Here is a 19341-nt window from a genome sequence, read left to right as displayed (position 1 = left end):
GGATGTTCTCTTACAGGTACGTCCAGTATTATTTAGCATCAGTTAGTCAAACGTTTGTCTTAGTATATAGTATATATTTTACCTTTCTATGCATATAAAACACTTAAGATGTGTTTCAATAAATATGTATTTCAATAATTAAACCACTGCATTGCTTAGTAATAACTGTAGCTTTCATCGGGGCAGGGCTTTCCTCACTTTATCCTTTAAAATTGTTCCGATCGTTGACCGACTGTAGCCTAACGCTTTTCCAATGACCAATGGCGTTTCACCTCTTTCCATTCACTTTATTATTTCCACTTTATTTTCAATCATGATCGTGATCATTTTCATGAACAGAAACACTGAGGATTCAGAGCTCTGCCGGGTCCTAAAGTCCACCACACAAACAGGTTAAATAAGGGACTTGAGCATCCGCGTTTTTTGGTATCCACTGGGGGGGGCCAGAACCAATCCCCCATGGATAAGGAGGGCCGACTGTACTTCTCAATTAGACCTCTAGACACAGGTGCAGAATTAGGCTATCCAACTCAAGCCTACCGTCACCTCATGGTGCATTTCTATCCCCCCAATACATCAGAGGATCACCTAACCAGTGAATGGCTGATTCTACAAAATCCCAGTGATACCAGTAATGTTTTATCATGTTAGTCCCTAGGTTTTACTTACACTTATAAACTATAGAAACTGTTGGTCACTGAATTAGCATAAAAATGCCAAATTGAGAAATCTATTCCAGCATCTAATAGGAAGTTGAATTATTGAGAAAACTAATTAAATGTTATCATCTGCACAAAACTTTTTGAAATCAGTCAAGAAGTTATGTAGATTTCCATTTCTACAATTAAAACATCTGTACTGTCTACCTATACAGTGGATTCCAGCTAATTGGGCCATTGGTAATTGGGACAGTTGCTTATTTGGCTCAACTCTTAAAAAACAAAAACTAATTGAGAAAATAACTGGGGAAAATGGAGATACCTCTTTCTCCCTTATTAGGGGGAGAGAGAACCTGTGGTATGTCAAATACCGGGTGAAACGCCAAATCTTTGGGGTAACTGCAAGTCTGTGTCTTTGCTGTCTTGCTTTCAGTAACAGTGCCGATGCTTTTTTGCTGCTGGGGGAGGGGGGATCGTTGCTCACTGCCGCTTATGTGCGGGAGTGGGGAGCTGGGGGGAGGCATTGGGGTTCTAACTGTGTTGCCCTTAAGGCATTTGTTTAGTTTATTACATTTTGCTTTAGTAATTCCTTTGTAATTATTTTCTAGTTAAAGTTAAGGCTGTTGAAAGTAAATTTGTTGTCTGTGATGTATCGCAGCATGCGATGATGTCACACCCTGTTTCGCCGCGTCCTGTGGGGAAAATACTGGTTTGGAGAAACGGGAAGGAGGGGGCTTGTGTGTGCAGGATCAGTGCGAGGAAAGTTTCTTTCTATGCACTAAGAAACATCATAGAAGCAACGCCATAAGTTCATAAGATAATCGATATGTTGAAGTAAAAATGTTAACGCTGATTCTGTTAAAAGTAATGACAATTGATTATTTCTTGTGCTATTGAAAAGAGTTGATGGATAGTTTGTGTTGAAGTGTATTTAAAGCCAGTTGATGGCATAGGTAGATTCTGACTGTATGTTGTACTTCAATGTAATATAGTTTGTTGTAGCTTTACTTTTGCAAGTATTTATGATGTAAATGTGATGTCAAAGAAACAAATACTGTATATATTTTGTATTGTTTTATCAACAGTCTTCACCATATGTTAATGTGGAAGAGTGAACAGTAAACGGTGAATCTTACTGCGATCGTGCCCTCATTGACTACGGTTTACCTCAGTGTTTAGTTCAGAGTTTTTACACCTGAATGAGAACACTACACTAACATTTAACATTCTTTGGGGCACTTGTTTTCTTGGATGGTTGTGAAGAAAAAACATTTCAGGATGTACCTTTGAACTTTTGATTCTATTTGTTTATATGGGATATCATGCTGCTTAATTGGGGCAGGAAAATGCTGCTGAAAAGTTTCTCACTAGCGTCAGACATATGCGTTTGTGTAGCCATTAGACACTACATTACTTCCTTAGAAAGCTGCGTTGATTTGGCATGTCATCAAAAACTCTGACAAACTTCTATAAATTGGTAGTGGAGACTATTACCGGTGCATCACAGCCTGGTATGGAAACACCAATGCCTTTGAATGGAAAAATCAGCCCAGTACATCAGGGGTAAAGCCCTCCTAACCATTGAGCACATCTACATGAAACACTGCTGTAGGAAAGCAGCATCCATGATCAGAGATCCTCACTACCCAGGCTATGCTCTTTTCTCACTGCTACCACAGGTGGAAGGAACAACAGCCTCAGGACTCGCACCACCAGGTTTAGGACCATTACTAACCCTCAACCATCAACAAAAGGGAATGACTACACTCACTTGTCCATCCTTTGAGATATTCCCACAGCCAATGATCTCACTTTAAGGACTCCTATTATTTCAGGTTCTTGTTATTTATTGCTATTTATATTTGCATTTGCACAGTTTGTCTTCTGGTTGATCTTTCACTGATCCTGTTATAGTTACTGTTCTATAGATTTGCTGAGTATGCCCGCAGGAAAATAAATCTCAGGGTTATGAGATGACATACATGTACTCTCATGATAAAATTTACTTTGAACTGGGAACTACACCACACTTAGAGCAAGAAGCTTTTAAAATAGTGTCAGTGTCATGCTTGTGCTCAAAATGCAGCAATTTGTCACTGATAGTTGGCAAGAAATAAGCAGTAAGACAATTCAGAAATGTTTTGCTCACAGCAGTTTCAAGCATTCAGGCTTGGGCATGCCAGAAACAGCTGGGAGTGACAGTGAAATGATTTCACTACTTCAAGTTAGGAACAATGAAGAATTAAGGTATTGACAATCATCTTGAATGTTACAATAAAAATGAAAATTTGGAGGATGCATTTGTCGATAGCTGTGTCTGAAGGGAATCCATTATCTACACATCGAGTCTGTGCTGTTCATTTACAGTCAAAGGAACACGGCAGCATCCACTGGATTAATTCCTCTGTAGATAACTATCATAAATCGAGAGTTTGATAGTCCTGTAGTAGTACTGGTAGTGTTTAATTTGTTCTACATTTCATTTAAATATATTGTTTGTTACTCAGTTAAATGGTAGTTTGCCTCTTTTTATACTTTTTCAACTATTTCCGTGAACCTTTGGCTAATTGGGTCAACCGCTTAATTGGCCCAAAATATACTGGTCCCGATGTGTCCCAATTAACCCAAGTCCATTGTATTTCTATCGTAAGTTATATATATTCTATGTATTGCAAAACAAAAAATTTCACAACATACTTCAGTGTTAATACACCTGATTTTAATTTTGAAGAGCTAGAATGCTAACTAATCTCTCTCAAATCACGTTTGACCAAAACAGGGAAAAGAATGAAATCAAAGATGGTATTTAGAATCTGAAAACTTTAGGTGCACAAGAAAAGCAGTGAGGGGAAGAGGAAACATGCAATACACTGGGACACAATGGGACTAGTACATTTTGGTCCAATTATGTGGCTCACCCAATTAGCTGAAGTTTCATGGAAATAGTTACAAGGCATAAGAAAGACAAACTACCGTTTAACTGAATCACAAAATTATGCATTTAAAAGAAATACAGAATAAATTGGAATACTACCAATAATACTACAGTACTATAAAACTGTCTATTAGTGTCTAAGAGTTATCAACAGAGGAACTCATTCCGTTTACAGTGCAATGCATGCTGCTGCTTTGAATAACTGTAAATGAACAAAATCAGTAGATACCCAGTGCAGATTATGGACTGCCTTCATTATCTTCCTGCATAAAGTCAAAATAACAAATAGAATCAAAAATTACGGCTTTTTGAATCGGCGCTCGTCGGCCCAAATGAATATAAGCAGATGCAAATGACGTAATTTAAAAACTGTTTGCTCTGTAACGTCTAACAGCCATTTCTGACATCTCCAAGTCTGAATGCTTAAAACCACAGTGAGCAAAACATTTCTGAATTGTCTTAGCTTATTTCTTGCCAACTGATAAAAATCACTGCCTTTTCAATGCTATTGACGCATTTAAAAACTGTACTCTCTAAGCACTGTGTAGAATCTAATGGCCATACAAGTGCATGCGACTGATGCCAGCTAGGAATTGTTCAGCAAGTCTCCTGTCCCAATTAAGCAGCTTACTGTCCCAAATAAACATAGGGAATACCGGCAATTTTCTCAGTTAGTTTTTGTTGGTTGAAAAGAGATAAATATACTGTTGGTGGCTGATAAAAAGACTCTTACTAGGAAATGGTTATCACAGGAGAGTCCAACCTTAAACGCATGGATGGAAACTACAATGGACATTTACAAAATGGAGAAGATAATAGCATTTGTTAATCATAAGTTGGAACTATTTGATTCATACTGTGAAAATGGTTTAATTACATAATACCTCATAGGCCTGACTTTACTCTCACAAATCAATATGTTGTAAAAAAAAAGATCGCTCCCTACTTGTACATAGTTTTCTCCTTTTGCTTTTTCTTCCTTTCCTCTCTTTTCTACAAGTCTATACATCAGATAAATACTATGTGGAGATTTGTGGCAAATATGACTATATGATATATATGTATAGTATCTGAAAAACATCTTATGGAAATGTTTGTTTGATGATGAACTTCAAAAATAAATTACAAAAAGAGTTGTCCCAAATACATGGCTCCCCTATCAACCCAAGGAACAATTATGTGTAATCCACTTCATTTTAAAAGTGCTCAAGTGGATAGGACAAATGGGCTAAAACCAACTAAATGAAGTAGTCTTTTCATTTGAAGTACTAAAAATAATCATAATAGGCAGCAGTGTGATACAGCTGTCTCTCACAGGGCCAGAGACCAGGTTCAATCCAACCATGGGAGCTGTCCATGGAAATTGCTCATAACCCCTGTAACCACGTGAATCTCTGCCAGGTAGTCCAGTCTCATCTGCAAACCAAAATGCGCAAATTGGTAGTTTAAAAGATCACTGCAAAATGCCTCAAGTATGTTGGTGAGTGGCAGAGTCTGAGCAAGCTGTCTTGAATATAGTGACCATAAAAATAAAATGGGATTAATGTAGAACTAATGTATATGGTTGTATGATAGTAGACGTAGTGCTGGGTCAAAGGACTGCTTCCGCACATTGTCTCTATATAAATGCAATTGCTCATCCACAGTCTCCGCCAAATAATTAATCTCAAAAGCTATTTTCCAAATATGGACTAAATTTAATTGGAATCCTAAACACAAATATTTTCTTCACACTGAAAAACTGTTGCAATATTTTTTCCTCATTACCCCCTTCATGCATGCTCCAAGCACATCACTTCCCATTGACTTTCTTCCTTTTGCCCTTGCTGTTTTAGCTGTGCATTAGTTTTTAAGATTCTAAACATCAACATATTTACAAAAGATAAAAACACCATGATTTTTTTTTCATATAGGAAAATGCACTGGGTGGGAAATTTCAGAATAACGAGGCTGATGTATGTCTCTAAGAACTAATACAAATCTGTCATCAAAAGTCCCATGGGGAGTTCAGAAGAAAATTCTTTACCCAAAAAGTAGTGAGAATGTGGGATTCACTATCATAAGGAGTGGTCAGAACAACCTGCATAATTTAAGATGCTGAACAAGTATATGAGAAAGGAATGTTTCAATGGGCTCAAAAGGGGGCATTCAATGTCAAAGAATATACAATATACATCCTGAAATTCTTTTTCTTCCTATTGAAAGGAATAAAGTTATTCCTCTCCTCACTGCTAGATTGAGAGATGAAAGGGCTATTTCTCTGCTGTGTATCCCATTTAATCATGCGGACTGCTCTCCGGTGAAGACATTACTGGCAAATTTATTATTTTATTACAGTGTTCACTTTTGGCCAGCAAATCAGGTACATGATTGAACAACAGCACTACAGCCTGAACAATTTTTTGATTTTCAAAAGTAGCCTTTGCAGGATGGGGTTGTAAGGTGCCCCAGACAGGCCAGGGATAGGATACAAGTCTCCTTTACTAAATGTTTAATAGCAATGTCATTATCAAAACTCTTAACAATTGTCTTCCATGAACACTTCCTCACCACAGCATCTATCATGGTCATTTTTGCCCCACCTTAACATTTGTTTCCTAGTAATCGGTTCACGTGAATTGCAAGTTGAGCAGCAAAACTGATTTAGTACCATCATGCAAAGAAAATTTGATTTAGCACTTGAAAGTGAAACATGGTTTTGCACACAATTCAATGACTAGGGTGTTATTAATACAATTTAGATAACTCTCCATAACTAAACATTATTTGGGAAAGATCACAATATAACAGTTCAAAGGGAACTACAAATCTTTACATGATCCATATTAGGATTTACATTTACAAAGTGCTGAATACATGATAAAAATACTAAAACTGTAACATTTCCTCTACATGAGAGAAACAAACAGCGAAGATATGCAAAACTTTAAGCAAACACACATTGCCAAATTAATAAAAATCAACATTGCAGAATGTGTTTTGCTGATCAGGTCAAGTCTATTACTTGGTAAAAGTGTTTTACCAACAGGTTATGCATGTACTGCAGCTAAGTCCAGCCGCTGTGAGAAGCTGAGTAGTTCCACCACTAAAAGCTTATTAATGCAGGGAAGGAAGGAAAGATCAAACAAGGCAACCTTTAAAGAGAGACTGTTAATGATCCAAGGGAACCAGATTTATGCAGTTCTTTAATTATTGACTTCCTAGAACAACCTGCATTACCATAGGGAACATAAACCACAACCATGGCAATCAATTCTTTTTAATAACTGACATTACTTTACAGAAGCTAGGGCGATAGTCCACAGGAGTGAATCATTATTCTTGGACATGGATATTTACCGTGAGCATGCAAATAAAATTGCACAGAGGAAACTGGAAAACCACTGCCAGACACACCTGACTGCATGCCAGCTTTACAGAGCAGTGAATAAGTTATCAAAATAACTACTTGATATTAGAATATTTCAACTTCACTGCTTTAAAAGTGTGAATAGTAGAGGAGTGGACATGATGAAGGGGATATTAGAAAATAACACAAAGGGTATGCCATAGGAGATATTACACTCTGGCTTCCAACCTGATCAAGCTTCATTTGCTCTGTGAAACATAGTTTAGCTAACATGAAAGTTACAAAATATGTAGAATGGTGCAGAATGGTTCCAGATGGACCTTTCTGTAGTGAAAGATCTGTCTCTTTTTATATTAAAGGTTGTGTGCTTAGCCCCCTAGACCACTTGCTTTATACTTATGACTGTGTTGCTCAGTACAACTCCAATGCCATATTCAAGTTGGCTGTTGACACCATTGCCACAGACCAAATCAAAGGTGGTGACAAACCAGCATATAGGAGAGGGACTGAAAATCTGGCTGAGTGGTGCCACAATAACAATCTCTTACTTAATGTCAGCAAGACCAAGAGCCGATTATTGACTTCAGGAGGAAGTTGGAGGTTCATGAGCCAGTCCTCACTGGAGGATCAGAGGTGGAAAGGGTCAGCAACTTTAAATTCCTCAGTGTTATCATTTCAGAGGACCTGTCCTGGGCCTCATCATGCAAGTACAAATATGAAGAAAGCACCGCAGTGCCTCTACTTCCTTAGGAGTTTACTAAGATTTGGCATGATATCTGAAACTTTGACAAAGTTCTATAGATATGTGGTGGAGAGTATATTGACTGGCTACATCACAGCCTGGTATGGAAACACCAATGCTGTTGAATGGAGATTCCTACAAAACATTGTGGATATGGCCCAATCCATTGTGGGTAAAGCCCTCCCCAGCATCTACACAACACATTGTCACAGGAACACAGCATCCTCCACCCAGCCATGCTCTTTCTCACTACTGCCATCGGGAAGGTGGTAGAGAAGCCTCAGGACTCATATCACCAAGTTCAGGAACAGTTATTACTCCTCAACTATCAGGCTCTTCAACCAAAGAGGACAACTTCACTTGCTCCAACATTGAAATATCCCCACAACCTATGGACTCACTTTCAAGAACTCTTCACCTCATGTCCTCGATATTTATTGCTTAGTTATTATTATTTCTTCTTGTACTTGCACAATTTGTCGTCGTTTGCACTATGGTTGAACGGCAAAGTAGCTGCAGTACACGCATAACCTGTTGGTAAAACACTTTTACCAAGTAATAGACTTGACCTGATCAGCAAAACACATTCTGCAATGAAAATCTCAAAAGCTATTTTCCAAATATGGATTAAATTAAATTGGAATCCTAAACACAAATATTTTCTTCACACTGAAAAACTGTTGCAATATTTTTTCCTCATTACCCCCTTCATGCATGCTCCAAGCACATCACTTCCCATTGACTTTCTTCCTTTTGCCCTTGCTGTTTTAGCTGTGCATTAGTTTTTAAGATTCTAAACATCAACATATTTACAAAAGATAAAAACACCATGATTTTTTTTCATATAGGAAAATGCACTGGGTGGGAAATTTCAGAATAACGAGGCTGATGTATGTCTCTAAGAACTAATGCAAATCTGTCATCAAAAGTCCCATGGGGAGTTCAGAAGAAAATTCTTTACCCAAAAAGTAGTGAGAATGTGGGATTCACTATCATAAGGAGTGGTCAGAACAACCTGTATAATTTAAGATGCTGAACAAGTATATGAGAAAGGAATGTTTCAATGGGCTCAAAAGGGGGCATTCAATGTCAAAGAATATACAATATACATCCTGAAATTCTTTTTCTTCCTATTGAAAGGAATAGAGTTATTCCTCTCCTCACTGCTAGATTGAGAGATGAAAGGGCTATTTCTCTGCTGTGTATCCCATTTAATCATGTGGACTGCTCTCCGGTGAAGACATTACTGGCAAATTTATTATTTTATTACAGTGTTCACTTTTGGCCAGCAAATCAGGTACATGATTGAACAACAGCACTACAGCCTGAACAATTTTTTGATTTTCAAAAGTAGCCTTTGCAGGATGGGGTTGTAAGGTGCCCCAGACAGACCAGGGATAGGATACAAGTCTCCTTTACTAAATGTTTAATAGCAATGTCATTATCAAAACTCTTAACAATTGTCTTCCATGAACACTTCACTCACCACAGCATCTATCATGGTCATTTTTGCCCCACCTTAACATTTGTTTCCTAGTAATCGGTTCACTTGAATTGCAAGTTGAGCAGCAAAACTGATTTAGTACCATCATGCAAAGAAAATTTGATTTAGCACTTGAAAGTGAAACATGGTTTTGCACACAATTCAATGACTAGGGTATTATGGATTTATTGAGTATGCCCACATGAAAATGGATCTCATGGTTTTATGTGGTGACATACAGGTACTTTGATAATAAATTTACTTTGAACTGTAAAGTTGGATAGGCTAACGGCTCTATAAAAGCCATTAGCACCAACTGGCAGGGTTGTGGCCTGAGTTACTGCTTTCCTACCACCCAGGAGCAGTGTTTACAAAATTCTCTCTCTATTGCATGTCTGCTGCCAAGGTAAAGCAGTAGAGGAAAAATATTCACTCACAGACAGACTAGTGTATTCTAGGCATGGCATGGCAAGACACAAGACTGCGAATATTGCAACTGTCCTCTTACCAGGTTAATACTGAAGACCTTACACGCCAGGTCATCTAAACTCTGTTTCTGTAGCTGTTCCGTGATGACAGTTACCATGGTAACCTTCCTGCTTTTCCTCACTTGCCGTGAAAGCGACCAAGCTTTTCCTTCTACGGTGCCTTGCTTTCACTCTACCATGTTTCTCAGTCCAGGGGTGTAGAGTTTACAGGGAGGTGTTCATCTTAGATGCAAGGCAAAGCACCAGTACATTCTTAGTCCATTCATTTAATCGCCTACAAAGGGAGGGAAGAAATATTCACATCAGTTTCTAAACTGCAACTATATCAACTCCTAGAGATCAGTGGCAAACAAATGCAACAAGGTCTTTTAAAACCACTTGGTGTCAAGAATATTGCTTTAAAAATTCTAGATATTTCAAATTAATTTTTCAACAACCCTGGTTTAGAGGGGCATATTTATCATCAAGAACTGTTTATTCATTGAGAATTTAGGGCCATTCAAAAGACATTGCTTAAAGGAAAAAAAATGCACTGGATATCACAGCTGTTTCTGATGTAACACATGAAAATGTGAATAACCATGAAATATTATAACATGCATTCTAATAGAAACAGCAGAGAAAATGTGAACCTCCAAGGCAGAGTTGTGACGAAACATATAGAAATGGCATGTGACCAGATCCAAAAGCTAAACACTGGAGACGTGACAATCTTAAATACGAACTGATAAAATGTTATTGGTCTGAAATGTTAACTCCCTCAGTCGATATCTCCACAGATAATGTTTCAGTAGTATGTGCTAAGGCAAATGCTGGCCAAGACTTCAAGAAAGTGCTATTTTTACAAAAGTGTCATGGAAACTGTTATGCCCTTTGGAGAGGTCTAGTGTCTTCAGTCCCATTTAACTGAAGAGCTAGCCTGCAGTACCAATGCCGGTCTATCTGAAGTATATTTTGGACTAAATCCTTTCCATTTAGGTGAGGCTGTTACCATGGAACGAACAATATCATGAAGGAGATGCAGGGATCTTGGCATTGTTCCATTAATTTAAACTGAGAAGAGGTCTTCAAAGCAGCCTAGAAACCTACTCAATAAATCACACCGCTAAAGTAGTTCAATGAATAAATAGAGTTGAGTTTACATTACCACAGCTGAAATCACATAATGGCAAGTTATGAAATCTGGCCATTTGTTAGCACCAGGGAATCATGGAAAATATGCAATGAGGTGGCTATTCAAAGCCTTGCTAAAATTCATGTTGACTAAACCAAACCCCTGCCATCATTGACTCTCCTTGTTGCCTTTTCAAATAAGTATCAAGTTAGTCTGTCATGATCTTTCCATTATAAATCCACAAAGACAATATCAGATGCAGGAGACCACTGTTGGATTCCTGCAAAACTCAACTAGTTCTTAGATGTCCTGCAGGGAATAAAATCTTAGCATGGTCCGTTTGGAACTGCTTTGAAAATGAGATAATAGTACAGGAAGCACAATCAACACATGGTGTGCCTGAGCTGCACAAGATCCCCTGGACTTTCCAAACTGAGTTTGTTTCTGCTTTTGTCGATAGTTGTTATTGAGCCTCAATCAAAACACATGAAGCCAAGGCTCAGTTTATCAAATAATATACATCTACAGCAGCATTTTGTTTTCCAAAGCAGGTTCCAGCTCAAATTTAGTCCCAGAACATTCAAAGACTACAACATAGGTTGGCTTAGGAATTGTTCTAGAAAATATTGGATGCTTTCCAACTTTTAAAAAAAATGTTGGACATTGGTGACGCAGAAAGTTGCCAATTTGCTTCACTGGTTTATTAGCGGGACAGAGGTGTGGCCTCAGTTGTAGGGAAGACTAGGCTTCATACAGTGGTTTCGCCTGTAGCAGCTGCCCAGGAGAGGTGACACTGGAGACGGGTGTGGCGTGGTGTCCATGCTGGCATCGGTGCTGCTCTCCAGTGGTTGCTCGATGGAAGACAAGCTGGATAGTGTTTGTCTGCAGACTGCTGTGGGCTCGTTCTTGCCAACAACATCCATGAAATCAGGGACTTGTGCTATTTTTAATATTTTTTTTGAGTGACTGCTATCTTATATTAACTATACGGTACGTACCTTGTGCTGTGCTTGACTGTCATTGTTGTGTTTTGTACCTTGGCCCCAGAGGAATGCTGTTTCATTTGGCTGTATTCATGGGTATCCATGCATGACTGAATTACAATTAAACTTGAACAAAACCCACAAAGAACTCAAACTAATTCAAATCACAAAAAGTGGCAGCTGGTGGACATTCACCATTATGAAGGCTAGTCATAGCATGCATTAATTCCAGTCTTCTGGATAAACTTGACCCCCTGTAATTGCCTTACCACCAAAACAAGTCTCCGGTGGACGCTATCTCCCTGGCACTGCAATCTTCTCCAGAGCATTTGAACAGTAAAGATGTGCATGTTAGACTATTATTTATTTAGTACAGCTCAGCATTTTAGCAAACTCATCATCAACTCCTAGACCTGGGACTCAACAGCTCCCTTTGTAATTGGAACCTTGACTCCTTGATCAACAGACTGCAATCAGTAATACGTCCGTCACGATTATTTTCAATGCTGATGTCCCAAGACTCAGCTCCCTACTCTATTCCCCACACATCTATGATTGTGTGGCCAGATTCTGCTCTCACTCTACCTACAAATTTATGGTAATACCTCAGGTGTTATGGTCTAAATTTGTAGACGATAGCACCAGCATGGCCGTAATGCTAACAATGAGTCGGAGTACAGGAAGGGGATAAGAGCCTAGCCACATGGTGTCATGACATTTCCTTCAATGACAGCAAAATAAAGGAGCTGGATAATGACATCAGGCAGTGAACGTATAGCTGTTTACATCAACAGTGCTGAGGTCGAGAGGGTTGAGAGCTTCAGGTTCCTTGGAGTGGACATCACCAATAGTATGTCCCTTTTGACACCATGGTCAAAAAGATTCATCAGTACCTCCACTTCCTCAGGAGGCTAAAGAAATATGACATGTGCCCCTTGAGCCTCACCAATTTTTTTTGAAGCCCTTTATGAAAGCATTTTATCCGGATTCATCACAGTTTGGTATGGAAATTACTCTGCTCCTGACCACAAGGAATTGTAGAGTTATGGACACAGTTCAGCACATCAAGGAAACCAATCTCTTCTCCACGGACTGAATACACTTCTCTCTGCCTCAGTAAAGCATTGTCATAGACGCCACCCACCCAAGACATTGTCTCTTCTCTGCCCCCCGCCTCCCCATTGGGCAGAAGATACAAAAGTTTGAAGAAACATACCACCAGACTCAAGGACAGCTTCTATCTTGCTGATTCAAGTCTATTGAAAAGTTCCATTATACAATGCAATTGGCTCTTGACCTCACAATCTACCTCATTATGACCTTTCACCTTAATGTCTGCCTGCACTGCACTTACCCATAAACATTTTACTCTGCAGCATTGTTTTTGTTTTACATTGCACTACTTCAGCGCATTGTTGTAATGAATTAATTTGTATGACTGGAAGGCAAGCCAAGTTTTTCCCACTGTATCTCAGTATGTGATAATAATAAACCAATTTATAAACTATTTACCAATTTATTTTCAAAGTAAACTTCGTGATTTGGTTACTCTACTGGACTGTACAATTAATTAATAATTCTGGATTAAAGATCTATCAACACAAGTTCATATGCTTGGTGATAGCTGGAAAATTTGAATCCAATTAATTCATTAAACCTAGTTTTTCAAAAAAAAAAACAAGAAGCATGAAATGTGTCTCCCAAACTATCATTAAAAGCCCACTCAGATCACTAAAATACTTAAGGAAAAGGAATCAACCATCCGTAAACTGACTGGCCTATGCTGCCTGCTCCAGAACAATGTAATAAGTTTTACTGCATTTTAAAATAGCCTACTTTGTTGTATCAAAACCACCTCAGCAAAAAAAAAAGACAACTTGAAAATCAATACATTATTAACTTGGGCACTGGACATGACAAATAGATATTCAGCCCTGCGAAGTTGCTCTCCAATAACATTTGGGAAACTTTTCCACAAGATTAGTTATACCTTACAGAGTTGATACTCACAAAATCAGAGAAAGCAACTAAGTTCACAGTTAAATTCTTTCACTTATAGGACAGATTAATCACTACTAGACAGACATAAACAATCAGGAGGGAGTAATCCCAACAGTCCACAATATGGGATTCAGATATCTTGAAACTACAGATCATCATTTGCAAGGGAACCTCAAACTCATTACAACATTCTCACAGCTGATAAGATAGTGCTCTTCCATGTTGAAGATGGCCAAAAAACAATATTTATTTATTATTAATTTATTGAGATACAGCACTGATTAGGCCCTTCCAGTCCTTTGAGCTACACGGCCCAGCAGTCCTCTGATTTAACCCTAGCTTAATCAGAGCACAATTTATAATGACCAATTAATCTACCAACTGATATGTCTTTGAACTGTGGGAGGAAACCGGAGCACCCAGAGGTAACGGGGAGTACATACAAACTCCTTTCAGGCAGCAGTGGGAATTGAACCTGGGTCGCTGGGTTGTGCGGTGTGCTAACCATTATGCCTCTGTGCCAATTGACATTCCAATAGCTGTGCCAATAGCAAAGGCAGTTCTTTGCAGAGGACTTCAATATCCATTACCAACGGATTGAGCTGGAACCCCAATGACATGACTGCCAGTGTGGGTCTTCATGACAAATCTCATATGCACTCATTTTCTAACCTTAACAACTGAGAGGTTGAAGCTGCATTTATAACCATCTGCAGATGGCATTGCACCAGAACAAGGCATTATTCAGTATTGGTCAAAACACAGATAAAATAAATGATACCACACAAATTTCTGAATTTGATCTAACATGACACTAAAGAGAGTTCTGAAAAATTGAAGTTGAGTAGAAGAAAATACTAGCGATTGGATTTTTACCTTGCAGAAAGGAAGACTGGACTGGTTAATAGAAAATTACTTTTTCAAAGATTTGAAGTTACAAAGGTTATTAAGGTAGTGCCCTTGGGCTATTTTTTATTGAAGAGGTTCCATCTCATGGTATGAACTATGTCCTATTCCATTTGCACTGCTTCAGGCAACGTGACAAGGTAAGAATAGGAACACATGCTATTTTACATTGAGTGCATGCCGAAAAACCCCCCACTAAAGATAGCACCTTTGAAGGCAAATCCATTCATTTCTGTCTCTATAAATGCACCGAAATATAGCATGTACTATTTACAAACTGCATCACAGCAACTCACCATAGCTTCTTTGAAAGCATGCCTACTAGTGAACGTTAGGAAGTACAGCAAAGCCATACTTTAAAATTCCTCTTCATAATTATGCGACATTTCAACTTGAAGATACATCAGAGATGTTAAGTCAAAATCCTGGAACTTGTAATAGCATTTGGAGTGATCCTTCACTACACGGTTCTGGCACCTGCACATCACCACATTCAAGAGCAATTAGGAAGGAGCAATTTCAGAATGCCCATACACCATCATTGAATAAAAGCTCTCACCCAGCTCAGGATTATTCTCTAAGGTGCCCATACTCTTCCCTAGACAGGTTAAGCCCATAATTAGGACACCTGGATGGAATCCAAAAAATTAGAACTGTATGTACCAGTCTCAGAAACAAAGCATAATCTTCCCATTCAATAAATGATGAAACAGCACTTGGGCATGAAACTGCAAAAATTACCACACATTAATGTCACAATGAAAATTAAAAATATTGGTTCCAAAAGGGGATTAAATATATAGGTGATTGTTTTGAAGGAGGTATATTGATGTTGTTTGATCAATTAAAAAATAAATATAAAATATCAAATAACACTCTTTTCTGTTATTTTCAATTAAAAGCCTATTTACAAGAAAAGCTGGGTCAAACAATGTTGATACCAAAACCTAGTGAAATAGAAATATTAATTCAGAAAGGAAAAATTAAAAATTTTACATCTTGTATGTATAATTTGATTCAAAAACAGACAATTAAATTAGGAATTCATAAATCAAGACAAAAATGGGAATCTGATTTGAATGTTAAAATTGATGGAAAAAACTGGTCGATTATGTTCTGATAGTATGAGAAATACAATAAATGTTCGACTTAGATTAATACAATATAATTTTTTACATCAATTATATATAACACCACAGAAAATAAATAGATTAAATTCAAATATGTCTGACCAATGTTTTCGATGTAATCAAGAAATTGGTACTTTTTTACATTCTACTTGGTCTTGTTTTAAAATTCAACCATTTTGGATAAATTTAAGACTTTTATTGGAACAAATTACTGGAGTACAACTCCCACATAGTCCACTATTATTTTTATTAGGAGACATTGAAGGGACAATATCGAAACTTAAATTGAATAAGTATCAGAAAAAAATTTATAAAAATTGCATTGGCAGTAGCCAAAAAAGTTATCGCAGTTACTTGGAAATCAGATTTATATTTAACTATGGATCGTTGGAATAATGAAATACATAGTTGTATTCCACAAAAAAATTACGTATAATCTAAGAAATGAATATGATATATTTTTGAAAATTTGGTTCCCATACTTACAAAAGATAGGATTAAATACATAGGTCCTTTGAAGATAAAATTATAAAGTAATTGGAGAAAGTAAAAATAAATATCAAAATTATTTTGAACTCCATGGAGCATGTGGGGATCCTCCGATATCCAGGCAATCTTTCTCTTCTTTCCTTTTTTTCTTTCTTTAGATAAGCATTAAGGGGGGAGGAGGGTTAAGGGGAGGGGGGAGGGTTAATATTATTTTTCTTACTATTTTATCATCACATTTATTCTTTGTAATTTCTAAAATTTAATAAATAAATAATTTTTTAAAAAGATATTATACACCAAAAGGTTACCAAACATTACAGCAAATCTCTGCCAGAAATCTAGAAATCTCATCCTACACTATAAAAGGAGAAAGCTCAAACATTAAGAGTGATGATTAAGCCTAATAAACAGAATGATAAATAGAAGAGGATGCACTCAAAAAGAGAAGGGAAGTGTACAGTTGGCACAAAGGGGAATTGACACAGCAGTGTGCAGAACGAAGCAATCTGAACTGTCAAATCAATCCAGTTCTTTGTAGGACAATCCAATCATCCCATTTATCCATTCCTTACCCAAATAACGATTTGATCTGCATTCACCAAATTCTGCCAGTTTACTCTGGATCATTACCATTCACCATGCCAAAAAAAAAATCCTTACAGTACTACTGAATCTTTTAATCAAACACTATTTTTATGTCCTTAAAAGGGATGTTTCTCTCTACTTACCCTCTTATAAATTTGTAAATATTTTATCCAACACCATCAAGTTTCCGTCCAAAGAACAAGACCATATTCTCTAATCATGAATGCAATAGAAATGTTTCCCTCTTCAAACCATCCTAATAAACCTTGCCTGTACTCTGTCAAGCTTTCACACTAGTGCAAAGTGTGATGTCCAGAACTAGATGTAACATTCTAGTTGAGGCCCAACAAGCATTTTATGAACATTCCATACAAATTATTTTGTCTCATGTTTCCAATTAAAGTCCTGCTATACTTAAATGAAACTATTTCAAGGGGTGTTACTTATGAGCTATCCATTTTAGTACAATTTTTTCAAAGCAGTCATAAGCAGTTTTGCATAAAGGAAAATGCAAAACTATGGTGTGTTTTCAAATATCACTTTGCCAGTTAATTTGAGCAAAACATGATAGAGATAATGAGCAGATAATTCAGCTCCTTGTGCCTTCTCTGCTATTCGTGAAATTCAGAATTAGATTTTCAATTCATCCTCTATTTCTTGCACCTATCATACTGTACTTAGAGATTATTGACTGCTCTCCAATATACTCAGCAACTGAATTTCCATAGCCCTTGTTGGTGGTAAAATTCCAAAGGCTGTGTCCTGTGTGAAGAAACTCCTCTCACATCTGCACCTACTGCTGAACACCTCACTTTTAAGACTATGGCACTGGATTCTAAATACTCAAGCCAGATGAAACATCCTCTCTACATCTACCCTGCTAAACCTTCTAAAACTGTCTACATTTCATTGATGTGAAATATTGTTTTAAACTCAAAACTGTATAGACTGTCTGATTAGTTTTACCACAAACCTGCCAGCCTTTCTACTTGCGTACTCAAATTCTTTTGCAATAAAGGCCAAAAGGTTTGCCTTCCTCATTGCTTGCCGTATCTGCATCTTAACTCTAGTGATTCATGCACAAGGACACCCACATCCTTCTGTGCAAGATTTAAAAATATCCCTATTTTACTTTCAGATTGAATGGCCTCACTTTTTCCCCACATTATACTCCATCTGTGGTCTTTTGCATCAGCTATGCCTTTCCACATTCCCTTGGCCTGTCTACATTCCCTTGAAATCTCTCTGCATCCTCTTCCCCGTCCACACTGTCATCCTGCATCTGAAAACTTGAATATAACTGAACCTGATCCACTCATCCAAAATACTGATCTAGATTACAAACAACAGGATGTCCAAAACAGATCCTTGCAGAACCCCACTAGTCAGACACCACATCAAAAATGATCCATTTAAGCCAGCTGTCTTATCAATGTTAAGCGATCCTCAGGTCACATTTGTATATAACATGCAAAAAATCATTCAGTGGATAGTTATAGAGCAAAACAACACAAATGCCCGCCCTTCGGCCCATCAAGTCCATGCTGAACATGGTGCCCACTCAGTAGTCCCAATTTCCTGCATTCAGCTCATATCCCTCCAACTCCACCCCTCCATACACATATATTAGCACGTTTTAAAATGCTACCATCATACCTATCTCAACCTTTTCTTCAGGCAGCTTGCTCCATATACTCACCATCTGTGAAAAACAATTGCTCCTCAGGTCTATTTTAAATCTTTCCTCACTCACCCTAAACCAACGTGCCTAGTCTTGGACTCCCCTGCCCTGGGAAAATGACTTACCACCCATCTTATATATGGCTCTCATAATTTTTAACATTTCATTAAGGATATCATTCATTTTACTATGTTCCAAGGAATATAGACCAACCTCTCCCTAATACTTAGGCCCTTTAATCCAGACAAAATTAGTGTGCAAAATTTGTTTGCATTCTTTCCAGTTTAAGACCAAAAATGTACAGATCACTCGAAGTGTGGTTTCATCAGTGACCTATAGAACGGCAACACAATGTCCCATCTTCTATGCTCAGTGCTCTGAATGATGAAGGTGATGGTTCTAAATGCCTCTTTCCACCACCCTGTTAACCTGTGAAGCAACTTTCCATGATCTATGCACTTAACTTCCTTTGTGCCTTACCATTCAGAGTACAAGTCTCCATGCACACTAAATTTGTTTAATACACCCATGCAATATTTATTCCCAACTTTACTCTACTTGCAACCCCAACTTCATTTTTGTTACCTCGTCCGTGGCAGTGCCTCATAAATTGAAACCCATTTGTCCCAGAGTCTTTGAGCCACACATTGAATTTTCTTATTTATCCCATCCCAACGGGCACACGGTTCAGGTAGCAATTCAGATATTAGTAATCCCGCTATTTATTTAATATCTTATTCTACTTCAAACAATTGCCACATTCCCCTTTTGAGAGAAGCAGTTAGGGTAAGCGTGC

The 19341-nt window shown here is 37.8% G+C and overlaps 1 protein-coding gene across 5 annotated transcripts in view; it reads right to left on the bottom strand.

The window, feature by feature from the left end:
• The window catches only part of fam53c (family with sequence similarity 53 member C), a 99025-nt gene that overhangs the window by 52865 nt on the left and 26819 nt on the right, over positions 1-19341 (bottom strand). For 4 of the 5 annotated variants that reach the window (XM_073067830.1, XM_073067835.1, XM_073067832.1 and 1 more), the window contains one exon: positions 9677-9930. In XM_073067830.1, the coding sequence (XP_072923931.1) occupies positions 9677-9754 (78 nt within the window). In that variant the 5' untranslated portion in view covers positions 9755-9930. Of the gene's footprint in view, positions 1-9676; positions 9931-14956; positions 15138-19341 lie in introns of all 5 variants that reach the window. The other variant, XM_073067833.1, reaches the window with a different exon arrangement.

This window comes from Hemitrygon akajei, chromosome 15 (assembly GCF_048418815.1).
Source record: "Hemitrygon akajei chromosome 15, sHemAka1.3, whole genome shotgun sequence".
NCBI lineage: Eukaryota > Metazoa > Chordata > Chondrichthyes > Myliobatiformes > Dasyatidae > Hemitrygon > Hemitrygon akajei.
The sequence above is the reverse complement of the archived record's forward strand: the minus strand, read 5'-3'. Positions and strand labels throughout refer to the sequence as shown.